At 38.9% G+C, this 17869-nt stretch overlaps 1 protein-coding gene across 1 annotated transcript in view; it reads right to left on the bottom strand.

Moving 5' to 3' along the window:
- The window catches only part of IQCJ (IQ motif containing J), a 426282-nt gene extending 409028 nt beyond the window's left edge, over positions 1 to 17254 (bottom strand). The window contains 1 exon segment of the mRNA XM_042955010.1: positions 17111 to 17254. Within this exon segment, the coding sequence (XP_042810944.1) occupies positions 17111 to 17173 (63 nt within the window). The 5' untranslated portion in view covers positions 17174 to 17254.
- Positions 17255 to 17869: the final 615 nt, after the last annotated feature.

Genomic DNA, 17869 nt, shown 5'->3' on the forward strand with positions numbered 1-17869 from the left:
CTAATGTGATCCTGGTTCTTAAAAATATAAATGGGTTTCTAAAGTGTAACATCCTGTGCATGACATGTCATAGAATTCATTTTCCTAATCTTTTTTTGTTCATATTTTGTAATTAGTGAGAGTGGTGAGAGATGAAGAGTGAAGGGGAAAAAATTCCAGTAATGCAACATCACCAATGTTTACTATTTTTAAATACATGGAAGTATCTTAGAAAGCAAGCCAGACCTAAGCTTTAATCAGGTAAAATATCAAATAAGTATTAGTATCTATTATTAAATTCGAGGAAAGAAGAGAAACCAATGATTTTAAAATTATCTCAAACTAGAAACAAGTTTATTCTTAAAAAAGACCTTAGGCCGGGGTGCTTGGGTGGCTCCCCTGGAGCCAGCTTAACCAGCTGACTCTTGGTTTCAGCTCAGGTCATGATCTCATGGTTCATGAGTTCCGGCCCCATATTTGAGTATGTGCTGACAGTGTGGAGCTTGTTTGGGATTCTCTCTCTCTCCTCTCTCTCTGCCCTCCCATGCATGCTCTCTCTCTCTCTTTCTCTCAAAAAAAATAAATATTTAAAAAAAGACCTTGGACACATAAACCTTAGCAAAAAATATTTCAAATGAACCATTTTAAGTAAGCTATTCCCTCAAATGGGGAGCCTGTCTGAACTGTAAAAGCTTCTAACACATAATTTTAAAGGTTGCTTTTCCTCCCAGGAAAGTAATGCTGTGCCCCCTGTACCTGCAGAAACAGGCTTCTGGACAATGCTTGCACAGGCTGCTAAACTGTCAATTATTTGTCAGGTTTTCTAGTTTGTGGTTTCTCCAAAGCTCTTTGCTTCTTGCCCACTTTGAGCCATATCCTTATGTTCTTGCTCATTAGCAGTAACAGTGTACATTCAGAAAGGGAAGGATCACCCTCAAGCCAAGCTATCTAGGTGTAATTTGTAGAACTAGTAAAATGGGCAATGGGGCAGTTTTCAACTGGACTGAGGGATCAAGTGTGGATTTGAGGCTTTCCTTAACTCGGCAACATTTTGGAGCATCTTGCTCACCTTAAATTGGTCAGATTTTATGTTTGAAATGTCTACACTCACTATTGCTTTGTCTTTTCAGATAGTCAGGAAACACGTTTGGTCTATTGTCCTAAGTAACTTTTCAAAGGCAACTTGTTGACAGGATTTGCAGTTAGAGCAAAGGTGATGACAAGTCGACCTTTGCTGACTACAAAGACCTTTGTCATAATAATCAGATGCTTTCTGGTCTGTAAGAGAATGATTCTTTTGGCTTTCATTTTATTGTTTCTAATATCAGGTCTAGGTCATTATAAATATGATTCTGTAAGTCTGCAAAGAACGAGGGTTTGAGCGATGATGCCCTTGAAATGCCCCAGACCTTCATTTCAGCTAGAAAAGTCAGGTAAATGTTTTCTCCTGTTGCTGTATCTTTTAGAGTAAATGTTTACCATGCTATTGATAAATTAAACAATAAAACCTAGTTTCAGATAAAAATGTTAATCCTTATATACTTCCTAGCTATTTAAGTTTGTGATGGAATTTGCCTCAAAAGAGACCATGAGTTCTCACTATAAAAACTGCCCTAAGTTTTCTCCAAGAGACTGTGGCCATTTATTAGAATGTCTGTATACTGGGAAAAAAAGGAAATACCCAAATATTTCAAAGATTACTAAACACTGGCTCTGAGATGACACTAATTTCTTAAAAAACAACAATATCACTATGAGCTATGGAGGGGTTCACAGTGCTCACATGATAGATGGAGTCTTACATTATTTGCAAATTACAGTGAGCCCATCTGGTCTATGGACCTAGCTTGCAGTTATTCCCCAATTTCTGAATGTGTAATTGGAATAGACACATTTGGCAACTGGAAGTATATCTCTATGGAGTGAAAGCTATTGGAACTTCCCCTCCCTACCAAGGCAGTAAACCTGGGGAAATTTCAGAAATTAATGCCACCACCAAAGCTGTGAAAGAAGCAAGGATGGTTGTACCTATCACATATGCGTTTAACTCACCAATTTGGCCTGTGCAGAAATCAGATCGATTCTGGAGAATGACTGTGGAGTATCACAATCTTAATCAAGTAGTGACAATAAATGCAGATGCTGACCTAGATGTAGTATCTTTACTAAGCAAATAAATAGCCTTTGTCATGTGGTATGTAACAAATGCCCTTCTTTCCATAGTAATGTGCAAAGACCATCAGAAATAGTTTGTTTTGGGGCACCTGGGTGGCTCAGTTGGTTAAATGTCTGACTCTTGGTTTCAGCTCAGGTCATGATCTCTTGGTTCAGGAGTTCAAGCCTCACACTAGGCTCTGTACTGACCGCATGCAGCCTGATTTTGGGATTCTCTCTCCCCCTCTCTCTCTGCCCCTCCCCCCACTCACTCTCTCTTTCAAAATAAATAAATAAATAAACTTTAAAAAAAGAAATTGTTTTTCTTCAAAGGGAAGATAAGTATATCTTCACCGTCTTGCTTCAGAGCAACTATAGATTTCTTATCTATTTAAATTTGTGATGGAATCTGCCTCAAAAGAGACCCTAAGTTCTCACTATAAATACCTCTCCAATTCTTCCCCTGAAGACACGTGGCCATTGACTAGAGTGAGTATCCGCATACTAGACAAAAGGAAATACCCAATTTTCTTGCTCTCTTCATAATATAATATCCAGAGATCTTAATTGTCTTGATGTTCCACTAACTTCACACTTTACTGACAAGATTATACTGATGGGATCTAATGAGCAGGAAGGAACAAGTACTTAATGTCTTGGTATAACATATGGACAATAAAACCCTAAAAATTTTAAAACTCCTCCCCACCATCTCAGTGAAGGTTTTAGGGGTTTAATAGTCTGGAACAAGTTGAGATATATACTCTAAGACTAAAAATAAGATCTTGCACTTCATACCACCTACCACCAAATAAAAGTCACAATGACTGAGAGGCCTTTTTTTAATTTTGGAAGCAACACACATGTGAGTGTGCTACTTCAGCTCCTCTAGAGAGCCATGCACAAGTTTACCAATTTCAAGTGGGGACCAGAGCAAGGAAAGACACTGCAGTAAGTTCAGGCTGCAGTACAAGCCTCTCTACCACTTGACCTTTATTATCCAGCCAATTCAATGACACTTGAAATCTCCGAGGCAAACAGAGATGTTATTTAGAACTTCGGACAAGTACCAACAGGGACTCAAAATGCAGACCACTAGGATTATGGAGAAAACGTATGCCCTTTTCTATGGATAACTATTATCCTTTTGAGAAACGTCTTCTGGTTTGCTACTGGGCCTTGACAGAGACTGAACTCCTAACCATGGGAAAGCAGGTGACCATGAGGCCTGAGCTTCCCATGATGAACTTAGTGTTAGCTAGTCACAGGTTAAGCACGTGCAGTAGACAATCTACCTGTCATAAAACAAAAATGAAGCAACTGTGGAAGGTCTGAAAAAGTTGTGCTGAGAAAGGCAGTCTCATGTGCACAATCTTTTGACCCCACCTTAGCCAAGTCAGAATAGGCCTTGGGTCCAGAACATGTCCTTCTCAAGAGATAAAGAGCTCATGCAGCCTGTGCTGGGCTAATTGCCTTATATGGTAATATCTTTTCCTGTTTTAGGCTCAATGTGTGTTCCTTTGTTCTCCTTAAGTGTGTGCATTAACAGCCCAAAGGCATGGTCCTAGCTTTCAGTATTTCAGATTCCATGGTGACTGGGGAGAAGTCCTTGTGCTAAGGCATGACAGAGGTGCGCATAAGCCAACTGCCCTTCATTGGCTACCAGAGGGCACCCACTAGTGATGAGAGACCAAAGCACATTACTAGAATTGATCTTGCTCTGTCTCTTCTTTATGTAAGAAAAGCACTGTTCCATTCAGTATGTGACAATGTCATGTCTTCCTTGGTGATTCCAATGCTAAGATATACTGGGGTAGAACTATTTGAGTTCCATTCCTGGTGGCTAGAGTTTGTGATGATCTTTGCTATCATCCATGTAGTTGGAGTCTTCTCCTGGCATTGGTTAACACTGCAGTGTTCTACTCCACAAGCTGTATTAACAAGTCACTCAGACTCCTTCAACACATTTCTAGTTGCGATGCCTCCAATCCATGGCTCAATCCATGGCTTCCATGGCTATGACCAGTGACTGAGAAAGATACTTGTGCTCCACAAGAGTCCCCATATTTATCTGCTGCAGAGGAAATGCTTAGTAATCAGATGGCAAAATAATGCCAATCATTCTCTTTCCTCAGTCACCCAGTGCTTTCTCACTGGGCCCATCGATAAAGTGACTCTGGAGGCTGTGCTTGTGCTCAACAACGTAGACCTTACCTACAAATGACCAGGCTAAGTGTAACTAATCTGTCAATAGTTGAGATCAGCACTGATCCCCAGTTAAGGCACCATTTCCAGGAGTACAGACCCCCACCACGTGGCAAGTTGATTACACTGAACTCCACCCAACATGGATGGAACACAGATTCATTATCACTGCAATAGACACCTATTCTGGATATGTAAGGATTTGCCTGCCCTGCTAAAGGAGAAGTGGAGATCACCATCCATAAACCCAAAGAATGTGTTATACATTGTCATAGCAATCTCCATACCGTTGCTTCTGATCAATGAACTTATTCCACAGGGAAGTATAGCAATGGGTTTTTCCCATAAAATAAACTGGCTAGTTGAAAGGTGGAATGATTTACTGAAGACTCAGTTATGACACCAGTTAGGACCCTGCACATGGAAGTGGCTCCACCTATTATTATAGCTAATCAATCACTCTAAGAATTGTTGCTTCCTGTCCTGGCAACCTGAGCTCTGCTAGTTTAGAGGTCTTAGTTCACAAGGGGGCAATGCTTCAATCAGAGGGCACAACAATGATTCCACTGGATTGGAAAATGAAATTGGCCATTTTAGACCTATGCCCTGAACCAACAAGCAGGGAGAAGAAAAAAAAAAAAAAGACTATGTTTCTGGCTGCAGTAATTGATCCCAATTACCAAGGGGAAATTAGGCTGTTGGTACAAATGAGAGCAAAAAGAACTATTTCTGGAACACAGGAGATTCTTTGCAGTGTCTCTCAGTATTTCCAAAAACAACAGTAAAAGTTTAATGTAAAGTCATAGCAACCAAAAAAAAAAAAAAAAAAAAAATGAAGGAGAACTGAGGAGCCAGACCCTTGGGGAGATGTGGGTTACTCTATCAGATAAGAAACCCCAACCAGTTGAGGTTCCAACAGAAAGTAACAAGAAAGGTAGTAGAAAAAAGAAACCACTGATATCAAGTACAAGCCTTCTGACCATTTAGAGAAACAAGGTCTATAGTATATTTGCATATTTTCTCTTTGCTTGCTATATGTATGTGTATATCTACATATGCTAACAATTTTCTCCTTCTACCTCCTTCTCGTCTTTATTTTATATAGAAGTTGTTAGAGGTTAACTTTACAATTTCATTTGTAAGTAACAAAATATGCTGTGGGTCTTTGACAGAATGATGACTAATTAATATAGCCAACAATAGATACAACGACTGTTGGGACTGTGTGTCCCCTCATTTTGGGAAAAGGATAAAATCTTCTTCCCTTGCAAGAAGGATTTGTTCATTGTTGTACAGAAATTCAAATGTGTGTAGAAGAGTGTATATGGAAGCTAAGTAACCAAAGGCCTATACTGTGGCAATTATCAACGTATTGCCTGAGGGGCAGATCCACCCTTTATTGCCTCCTCTATGGTACTGAGATGTGTAAATATTTCTCCTTTGCCAGCTGGACTGATAGGCTAAGTCACCTGATGGTGCTGGAGGTACACTGCAGAAAGAAGGAATTCCTATTCTAGCCTGGTGTGCTCCTCTCATGAAGGTCCTGCAGCATACATAGTCTCACCAGCATCCACTCCTGCACCATAAGCAGCTTCTCCAGCACCCAGCTCCTGGAACATACAGCATCTGGCAGTTCCCAGTGGCCAAAAGCTTCCCTCAACAGTATCCCTACAGGCAGCTTCACAGTGGCAAGGCATCTGTCCATGAATGGCTTTCCCCAACCTCCTCTTGGGTGACCTAAGGCAAGTTCCAAGATATGGTCCCTTCCTATGGATGCTTTCCTGAACCCCCGAGGGCAGATTTCCAGTGAATTCTGCCAGCACAGCACCTCAGTGACTTTAGCATCCATTAGCCATGGTCATTCCCTCTCCAACGAAGTCTGTATCTCAGCTCTTGGGCTAGATGGGCACCTTCCTTGGGTATTCTACCTCAATCCTGGATATAGTGATTACCCCTAGAACTGCTATTCCCAAATTTTTCAGAGTTCTATTTATTTCTTATTAACCAATTCCTCACTGCTCCAATCCTCTGTTATAGTTGTTAATTCTTTATATGAAACTTGTCCTTTTCAAATTACTGTATGGTTTCTGACTCCTGGGTTGACCCTGCAAATCCAGCCAGGCACACACAAATGCCTTATCTTTGGAGGACATGTTCATCATACTTTTTAGTAGGTTAAAGAATACAACCTATTTTTTGGATTAAAAATGTGCTAATCCTTATATTTTTCCAAACTATTTGATTTTGCTCATAGAACATCAGTATTTGTAACATTTCATTCATACATGAAAGCTATAGATGGAAAACTAAGGGGCTATAATTGATATTTCTGTTCTCACCCCTAGTCATTTCCCTTTCTTAGGGGTTAAAATACTATACTTCTTCTTCAACTTCCAACTACCAAGCCTTTTTTTTTTTCTTCAAAAGGCTTTGTCCCTTTTCTGTATAGTGAGTTTATGAAGCTTAATTAGAGAAATCCTAATTAGTTCCATTATCTAGGCCGCAGTTCATTGTAGGAATTACCAGAAAATAATATTTGAAATACTGTGCATTTTATTTTTTCTTTATACATTTTTAGTAAATTTGTAAAACTTTCCAAATTAATCCTTGAGTTAGCTGTCAAAAGGCTTGTGACTTCTAACCTCACGGGGTGCCTGGGTGGCTCAGTTGATTAAGCCTCCAACTCTTGATTTCAGCTCAGGTTATGATCTCATGATTATGAGATCCAGCCGTGAAAGGGTCTCTCCCTCTCCCTCTGCCCCTTCCCAGCTCATGTGCACGTGTGCACACAAGGCCTCTCTCTCTCTCTCTCTCTCTCTCAAAATAAATAAACGTTAAAAAAAACACAATGAGGGGCGCCTGGGTGGCGCAGTCGGTTAAGCGTCCGACTTCAGCCAGGTCACGATCTCGCGGTCCGTGAGTTCGAGCCCCGCGTCAGGCTCTGGGCTGATGGCTCAGAGCCTGGAGCCTCTTTCCGATTCTGTGTCTCCCTCTCTCTCTGCCCCTCCCCCGTTCATGCTCTGTCTCTCTCTGTCCCAAAAATAAATTAAAAAAAAAAAAAAAAAAAAAACACAATGAGTGTCTACTCTGAAAGAATGAGATCATTCAGAAGTCAGAGTTACCATTTTTTTCTTTTTTGTTAATGCATTACTATCAGTTTTATAATTTTCTATTATAATTCATTAAAATGAGACTTGTCATAAAGATGGCCTCACAGCCCAAAGAACAGGATACTGATTAGATACTCATTTAATTTTGCTTCTCATCACTTCCAGAGACTCAACTTCCCTCTGAAAGAAGTCAAGCAGTGTGGAGTAAACTGGTGTGTTTATCAGTAGGTTGAATTTTCTAATTATTTAGTTCCTTGGAGTGGGGTTATCAAATTGAATGATATATGGTTTTGATCCCTGTCTACTGTAAATTTTCATATTAGAGTAAATTTTAAATGGTATAAGGCAAAAATCTCAAAATACCACTCTGCAAGCATTTTTGGTGCCCTCATCCTCCAACTGATGTTCACATCTTTATCAGCTCCATATACTCCTTTAAAAGGGAACAAGCATTCCATGAGCCTCTAACAAGAGACAGGCACTTAATCCTCACAGAAAACCTATTACTGACCCCATTTGATAGATGAGAACACTAGACAGGGGAGCTAAGTCATTTGATCAGCATCAATTAGCTAATAAGCAGTTGAGCTAGAATTTGAATCTTGGCCTTCATGGTAAAGTCCCAATAACTCTAGCACCATGAAAAACAAATCAGAACAGAAAAAAAGGAGCAATAATCCAAAAATAATACCCTGACTCTAAAAATGAGATCGGCTTCAATTCAACTGCTCAACATTTGTCTGTTTGTACTAAAGTAACCTCTTGTGATGACATCAAACCTTTTGTCCCAGAAATTCTGCTTTAAAGAATCCATGTAAGAGAAGTCCATAAGGTTGCAGTCAAATGTTTGTGCATCAAAAACATGGGCAAACCCCACATGTCTATATAGGTTGAATAAGTTACAGCCCAGACCCAAAATCAGTTATTACATAATCATTAAAAACATATTTTTCTACAAGTTTCAATGAAATGGAAAGAAAAATCATGATACAAAACATTGTAGAACATAATTATGTAAACATACAAACACACATATACACATTATCTTTTAAAAAATAAAAAGACCAAAAAATAAAAAATAAAAAAAAAAAGACCAGAAAATTTACAGAGATTATTAAGTTAGCCTAATGGGAATGCAAAGAAATGTTTTTCTGTACAGTTATCTGTTTCCTAAAATATCTGTAACAAGCATTGTTATATTTGTAATAATAAATATAAGCTATTTGTAATAAAGCACATTTCAAACTTTCCAAATAGGCAAATATTTGATTTCCCAAAAATTTTGCCTATCGGAAACAATTTCCAAGATGTATGGTTGTATTTGTAAGGAATATTTACATTGTCATGAGCACTGGGTATTATATGAATCACTAATTTTACCATTTATGTTAACTAATTAGAATTTAAATAAAAACTTGACAAAAGTAAAAAGGAATATTTACAAGACCAACATTCCAATATTACTTCAATAAGAGCCAAAATTTACATGGTCATATGATAATCATGTATAAATTCAATCATAGCCCTCCTAATCAGTTTATATACATGGATAACACCCTAGAAAATTTGATCTTAACCAATAAATATAATTATTATTCCAACTTCCAAGAACTATCAAGTTAAGCTCCAAGTCTCTCTTCAGTCCATTTCCTGGAGTTGAATTTCTGTTATAAAGACAAGCCCAGAAACTATTAGTCCTCTATGCCTGAATGCAGCCCTTTTCCCCCTGATAATGGCATTCAGCTCAGGGCAATATATTATTATAATTTAAGCCCCACACTTATTTTAATTACTTCCCACATTTTCCATTTGCCATCTTGTCAGAACGATGTATGAATCCCAACGAACAATTAGTGCACTGGAAGAAGCGATGTGCAAGGCTAAATGAAAGCCTAGTTCGCTTTGTTGCTCAGACCAATGTCATGATTCTGACAGTCCCATTCCCTTAAGACCAAAGCCACCAAATTACATTTGACTTGCTCTTCATGCAAAGAGAAGATCTACTGATTCAACTTCCAAGACCTTCCTCTCACTTTTCCCAGGTTCGTAAGGAACCACACAAAGCAAAGCCATGTACTAAGAAAACTTCTTCAGGACTCACAGGGGACTCACCTTCACATCTTCATATTGCCCACTGCAGCCTTTGCACAAAGCTGGTATTCATAAACGCTCACCAGATTAACCTACATGGCATGCTCATTTGGTGAGGGAGAAAACTTTTCAGCAGTCTAGGCTTTCTTCCTTGTTTTCAACAATAAAAGATAAATGTGTTTGTTTCTAGTTGGAATATGCTGTTGCCAGACTGACTGGTGGTTTAGTTCTAAGAAAAGAAAGGCTTTGTTCCTTAGGTTTTCTAACCGATATAACTTCTATTTTTGTAGAGCCACAGAACCATTGGGGTTTTTCCAGTGGCTTTCTCTCATTTGATTCAGGAACCATGAACAATAGGATTTTTACTCTGTTAACATTTGGGATTCTAAATAAGACCTGGATATGAGTAAATAACAACCCAAAGTGGCAACTGAAGGGCAACAAAATCCTTCCTATGGAAACCTTATTTATAATCCTTCCAGATTCCAGAAAATCACCCCACCGTTTATTGCTTTGAACTCAATCCCTGACAGCTTCGGATAAAAAAGTAAAGTATAATCTGGGATAAATAACAATATATTGGGGTGAAAGCTCTTTATAGTTTTGTTATTATAAAATTTTAAACTCCTTCTGAATGTGTTTTGGAAATATACATGCTGGTTAAGCTTGGATTTGTTACTAAGAAGATATATGGCCCCCTATAACAGAAAGTTGTTTGTGTTCTGAACATTTATGAGTTTTGAGCTTCAGTGAAGTGGTTAATGGGTACACTTAACCATTGTATTTAAATTATCTGCAAATTTCAACTAGCACCTGGCAAGATGGAAGGGAGAAGAAAATTTTCTCTCGGTTGCTAAAAGATTATAAAGTTATCCCACTGACTGGGAAAAAGAGTACCTGGGGAAGATAGAGACCAGGAAGCTACCACTGCTATGTCACCTTTCCTTCTGGCTTCTGTTAGAAGTGAAAAGGAGGGACGCTCAGGTGGCTTAGTCGATTAAGTGTCTGACGCTGGCTCAGGTCATGATCTCATGGTTCGTGGGTTCTAGCTCCACATCGGGCTCTGCACTGAGAGCTCAGAGCCTGGAGCCTGCTTTGGATTCTGCATCTCCCTCTCTCTCTGCCCCTCCCCCTCTAGTGTTCTGTCTCAGTCTCTCAAAAATAAATAAACATCAAAAACATTTTTTTAAGAAGTGGAAAGGAAATTCTAAAGGGAATTATGTTAGAATTATTAGATAATGGCTTCAGTAGCAGGCTTATAAAAATACAGTTAATGAAATGATTCACTAATTTGACACAGTTACAGCAGGTACTACAACATCGAATTTCAAGAAATTTTGGAGCCGTACTGGTCTACCATGGCCAAGAATAGCACCCAACTCTGCACCAACAGTCGACTCAAGGACAGGCTATAGCATCACCCTCAGATCATTTTTCCAGATACCACTCTGGAGCCCTCTCTGGATATCTGCCTACTGAAATGAAGAATTTCTGAACTCCTACTTCACCACAGTAATACCACTTCCTGGCCTTATACTTCATAGACTTTTGCTGACTTCCATATCCAAGCTGACTAGAACATGGAGTATACAGAATCAAACCTTTATGTAATACTGAAAAGGCAAATTTAACAAAATTATAGAGAGATAGATGCAGAGATAGAGAATAAGAAGGCTAGAGCATGAAAAAAAGAGAAAAGAGAGGGAGAGGGCCATGGCCTTCTACGAATTTTCATCATATCATTAAGATCCAACTCAACTGCTCCCATCTTTTGAAGACTCACCTAATCACCATTAATTGATTTCTCTCCATGTTTCCATAGCATTTTGAGTATGATTCCTAACAACAATTTTGCTCTATATCACGGGTCAGCAGACTTTCAGTAAAGGGTTAGGGAGTTTCTGTTGCAACTATTCAACTCTTCCATTTTATCATGAAAACAGCCATAGACAGTATATAAATCAATGGGCATGACTGTGTTCCAGTAAAACTTTATTTCCAAAAACAGGTGGCATGATGGATTTGGTTCATGGACCATAGTTTGCTAACCCCTGTTTGATATCACATTTATTTATATATTAACTCTCTCAGCTACGTCTAGGAGCAGAATAATTCCTCAGCAATTGTGAACACCAGTTTGAAAAATTCACAGGGAAGTTCTTCTAAGACCCTAAGTATAACACAACCACTTTCAAAAAGCCAGAAGTATTCTTGAAACACCACCTCCCATCTCAAGCCCTCCACATCTTTTAACACTGTGTATTCTACCTTTCAATGTCCAAAGAGCATTATTCACGACACATAAGAAAAAACAAATGTGGATTGAGAAGATCAATTTTTTCGCTAAACAATCAACATTATGCCAACCATCTTTTAAACTGTTTTCCCGTCTATTTTCTTCCACTACTGCATAGATAGGCAAAAACAAATTGCACTAGAAACTTATTTGAACCACTGTAGAATGATGTTTTAAATACAGTTTCAATACACTGTAGGAGTCAATACTATACAGACTTGAAATATAGTGACTCATTAAAAAAACACTCCTACTTAGAACCTTCTCTAGTGGCCAATCACAACTTTGGGCTGCTTTGATTTATGACACTGGCCACTGTGGCCCAGCCATTTAATCTTATAATCAACATCAATCATCAATTTTTATTACAACGTTTTGCAGGCTGAGCAAAAAGATATTTCTCCTGAGGACAAATTAGGCACCCCAAAGTGACTCTTGCAAATAAATACTATTAGCCATACCTTGCTGTGCTACTGTTCACTCACAGCAATTCATTCTATAAGTGCCACAAAAGCCAAAAGCAATTGTGTAATTTTAAGAAATAAAATAAATGTCCAAAGAGATTCAGATAATATAATGGCTATCTAGTGACTGAATAAAGATTTTTAGTGGTTCAATGACAACATGTACTTTCACTTATGCTTCCAATGGTTGTCATCCAGAAGATATTAAGTGTGTCCAAATATCCTTCAAGACAGATCATAACTCACCATTAAGATGATGCAAGGCCCTATTAGGTTGACAGGCAGACTTCCCCATTGGTTCAAGGTGCTCGCTCATCTCTGAGCTTGCACTCAATAGGGAAAAAGTAATGGCCAAACAAAAGACACTATGCAGAATGGCTAATTGCCAGATATACCACCAATAAATCAGCTAGACCCCATTAATAAGTAATGGTACTCAATTTTCTGTTAATTCAGATGCTCCCTGCAAACCCAGGGAGCTCTTTAAAAGTAACTGCAGTAATAATTCCCCTTTATGTAAGTCAAATAAAATTATCATTTAATCCTGCAGTTGTATCCTGTAGAAATAATCATTACGATGAATTATTTAAATATTTCTCAACACAGATTCTAGGATTCCAGAGTCCTAGGTTCACTATTCCAGCCTGGCTGTCAATACATATGCAGCTTGTTGTCTCTGAGTCCCCATGTTGCTGTTGGTAAAACAGGAAAGCCCAAAATATTACATAAATAATACATAAGTCCAGATTTAATCACTATTGACTATAATACCAAAATAGTCTGTTTCCTCTGACAATCTCTGCACACTTACTTGATTCTCCAGATTTTACCACACATGGCACAAGAGGGATATAGAAAAGTGTTTTTAAACAAGAAGAATATCCAGAAGTGCTCAACAGGGAATCCAAGGGTTTGCTGTTAATTGCTGTGAAATGGAAGTGAATCCCTTACTCTTGCAGTTTTTCCTCCAAGAAAGCACTCATATTTTGCTCATTTTTTTCTTCCTACCAGGCAGAAGAAATGATGAGATATGGTCTCTCCCTAAGGACTAGCATGTCCGAAACCAATCTAAGCAACTGCTATGACATTGGTCAAAAATATAGTAATAAGAATGCTTGTGTTTCTATAGCATCTTCTTTTCCCTCACACTACTAGAACTTTATCTCCAGCAAAGGATTTCAGTGTCAACATTTAAAAACATCCCAACTTCCTTCCCAGGCTTGCTGCAAGGAACAAATGAGACAATGTATGCAATAGCACTCGGTAGAACAGTAAAATGTCATACACATGCTGGACATGTGTAAGACATTATTAATTCAGTTTAGCAATAATAATAATAATAATATGCACTTAAACTCTCAATAAAAATAGCCCTCCATGGTCTATTAATCCAAGCCCTGTCTGCAGCCTGGTACTTATGTGCAGTATATCCTCTGAGAGCTATTCTGGACTGGATGCATACATTTAAAAAATATAATCACTCCAAAATCACAAATTATGAATTATTTTTCAGAAGATTACAAGGGCTACTATAGTGGGTAAACATATTTAAAGAACAATATAAGCTTTTCAAAAACTGTATTAAGAAATGTTATACAGTGATTCCTTTGTTGGTTTTCAAAAGGCTAAGCTGGTATATACAAAGGTTGAGCTATCAGAGCCTTCTTCTTTACAAGCAGCCCAAAGGGCATCTCCCAAACTCTTATTTTTCCTGGATCTTGTAAGATGGCCCCATCTTTGCCTACCAATATGAACCATACAGATAACTCAATAAAGTAAGTGCTTAGGAAGACACTGGGATCCAGGCAATGTGAATTTCTGGCACATAAGCCACAAGAGTTCCTGTTGGTTTTAGTGCTGCCTTCAGTATTTTTAAATAAATACATACAAATTTCCTCACTTGATCTTCAGTACTTGAAATCTATTAAAAAAAGATCAGGACCTTTTGTTCAAATTAATAACTAGCTTATGATGTGCATAAATTTGCTTAATTGAGTTCAAAAGGCTCTAAGTCTAAATATATAAAATAAAATAAATGAATTACTGCTACAATTCTAAAGTACATTTAAATTCAATATTCAAGACATGAGGAATATTTTCCTACCATCTCTTGAATCAATCAAATTAACATTTGGATTAGAGAAAATAAATATTCATATGACAGTTCCTATTATGAGTTCTTATAGAGGTTACCAACCAGGGATAAACTCAGATTTCTCCACAAAACCAGGCGAAGAATGCAGGTCCCCACCCGTGAGGCAGGATCACCATAAGGATATAGGTCATTATAGGTGCCTAGCACATCCTATATCCACCAAAGCACCAGCTTTGCCCATCACCACACAAAATCCTAGGAAGACGTGACAGATGGTGAGAACTACACAGATGTTGCCAAGTCCCCCAATGATTTTGTTCCATGCCTCTTGTATTATACATTATATATTTCCAACACTGAGCCAGGGAAACTCAGTGGTTACACAAATATAAAGAGCTACAATTTGCATGATTTTTTTCCATCAAAAGCAGAGTTTCCCAAAGGGTGGTAAAGGTGCCATAATTTTAGATAATACACAAATGAACCTTAAAATGAAATAAATAGTTATATATTTATTTTCATGGACATTTAAAAAAATATAACTAGCAAACTAACTTCAATTTTTATTGAGATGTGACTATTCTTAATTTTAATTCAAATTTAAAATGACACATTTTTAACTTTTGAGGTGTCAATTTTAATTTAAAAATTTTAAGACTATAACAGTATGTGGATATGGTTAAAGGAATGATGGTGATTTGCAAATTTCTGAATATTTAGAAGTGCCAAAGCCTTTCTGTGTTACTAAAAGTTCATTTGTTTTTGATATTTAGTTCAGGATACCAAAAGTTTAAATTGAGAAATTTATAGGTATTAGTCCTGGGGATTTTTCCTCCTTAGGGTCCTTAATGACGTATTCATTGACAGGTGAATGTGAGTAATAATTCTGATAATTTCTGTGCACTAAACTGTGGCTATATATACATATATATACATATATATGTAAATACATAGAAATTACACACATTTCTCTATACAGAAACATTTAAGGTTAAAATTGTGACCCTGCAAGATACAGATAAAAGATTTTAGTTTTAAATTTTTAAAAAATGTTAAAAGGCTTCTGATGCCCTGCTGGGCTGAGTGACTGAGACCTGGGGCAGGTGCTCTGACCCTTCTCTAGGGCTCATCTGCAAAACAGGGGCAACAATAATCCTCATTTAAGTAGGTCACAGTCGGGTGTAAAGAAATGATTTATAAAAAGCTTTTTAGATATATATATATATAATAATTCTATTATTATTATAACCTTTATAGAGGGAAGGTCCACATTTCTCCAAGAGGATTAAAAAACAAACAAAACAAAACAAAAAAAACATACTTCTCTGCCCCTGATTTTAGGTTGTAACTGAGCTCACCCCAATAGTTACGTGGGGTCATCACTTGGCTTCCCAACTCCTACACCTGCAACAAAGTCTGCAGCACAATGAAGCATGGAGCTTTTCCCCAGGATGGGAACAGAAGGCTGGAGTATAGGATCTATTATAGAGGGACATGTGGGCCAGGCTCATTGAGGGAGCTCCTGAGATAGCAGGGGTAGCAAAGGGGACACTGAAAAGTGTGGACGCTGAGGAGCAGTCTGTGTCAAGGGTCTCAAACCCAAACGCCTTCTGGGACTGAATGGACAATGAACAAAACTAGACAAATGGGGGCCGTGCTGAAATGGTGAGCAAACGCCTCAGCTAACAAAGGCAGCCATCACCCAGTGCTAGCTGACTGTCATCAAATGAGAACTGACTTTGCAGGAAAAGTTGGGCATCATTTTTTATGTGAAATCTCCCACTTATTATTTAGGAACTAATTCCCCCCAAAATGTTAAATCCTCTGCAAGCCAAATAAAAACCAAGTCTGTGGGCCACATGCCATTCTACAGCTGCCATTTTGTTACCTTAGCACTATTATACCAACCTATGAGATAGGGGGAGAGAAAGCGAATCACAGGGAGAAGGCTATTTCTCAGCCATTTTCTACTGTCATGTCAAAACAACAAAAAAAAGATAGCCAGCCTGTAAACTACAGCTAACAACACTCTGGCAGGGGTGTTGAAAAGACTGACCAAAATGCCAGTTTTCACGATCCTCTGAGAAAGCAGTTTCCCAGTGTTTGCCTTTGGCCCCGATTAGGGTAGTACCATTACCTCTTGCCTACAAGTCCCTGTATTTTGATGCAGGACGACAAAACTACGACCGCTGCAAACACGGCCCCCAGCCACCTGGCTTCCTAACAAAGAACTAAGATCTTCTGCATTTCCCAGCCTTCCCCTCAATTTCTGAGATTCAGGTCTCATTAAAGACCAGGTCTGAAGGGCAGTGCACTGGCAGTGCCAACGAAGTCACCTTCAAGGGTCATTCTGGTCAGGCAAGGTTAACCCAGGCGGGTTCAACTCTTGCTGGCCTCACTTCACTGCAAGTAGGGAGGACTTCGAAATCCAACAAGGGACAGTTTCTAAGAATACCATGTTCATTCCACCTCTGACCCCGACACCACACCTGCTCCGGGAGGATCCTTTATTCCCAAACAGGAACTCGAGAGCCAAAGCATAAGAGACTCTTAAAAACTGAGAACTGAGGGTTGATGGGGGGTGGGAGGGAGGGGAGGGTGGGTGATGGGTAGTGAGGAGGGCACCTTTTGGGATGAGCACTGGGTGTTGTATGGAAACCAATTTGACAATAAATTTCATATATTGGAAAAAAAAAAAAAAAAGGAACTCGATTACCTGCCTTTCCATCCTGGAGGAGGCCTTCCAGAGAAACAGGCACCCCGCACGTGCTAAAGCCATGAACTCCGTCCCAGTCACAGAGTTTTGAGGTGGTGGCGTTCTCCGTCCAGTCCGCAAGCGTTTGTTGCTCCTGGAAGTGGGACGTGAGCCCCGCCCCCCACACGGGCTGCTGCCTCGTTACTCCCACAATGCCCCGCACCGGGCACAGCATCCAGTTCCAACTGCGCGAAGGGGGAGCCTTTCCTCGGAAACGGAAATGATTAGTTTCTCTAATCTTATGTAGTTCGCTAAGTAACAAACGCAGAGATTTTGTGTGTGTTATCTGTCCTGATGAACCAGGAGAGCTGTTTATTTAGATCATGTGGTTTCTGTGCAAGGTTGTAAGATCTAAGCAGTGAAACTCAAAAGCATTTCCCAAGTATTTGGAGGCCAGATTTTCCCCTGGCTCTGTAAACCCTACTTAATCCAGGTTTAAAAAAAAAAAAAAAAAAAAAAAAACATATAAGAATACATCAGATATCCTTAGTTTGCATTTCAGCTGAAAGGGTTCTATTCAAAGCCCCCCTCACCAGTCAAGCTCGCAGACAAAACTCACAGGTGTCTGTACTTGGCCCTCTTTTGTTTTTCCAGGTCATGGTGCCCCCCTCATTATCAGAAAATAGACCACAACAACAAAACACATGCTCCTCTGACCAGACCACAACCCACAGGCAGAGACCCTCAAGAAACCTGCCACCTCCTGCTCTACCTGGCCAA

This window comes from Panthera leo, chromosome C2 (genome assembly GCF_018350215.1).
Source record: "Panthera leo isolate Ple1 chromosome C2, P.leo_Ple1_pat1.1, whole genome shotgun sequence".
In the NCBI taxonomy this organism is placed as follows: domain Eukaryota; kingdom Metazoa; phylum Chordata; class Mammalia; order Carnivora; family Felidae; genus Panthera; species Panthera leo.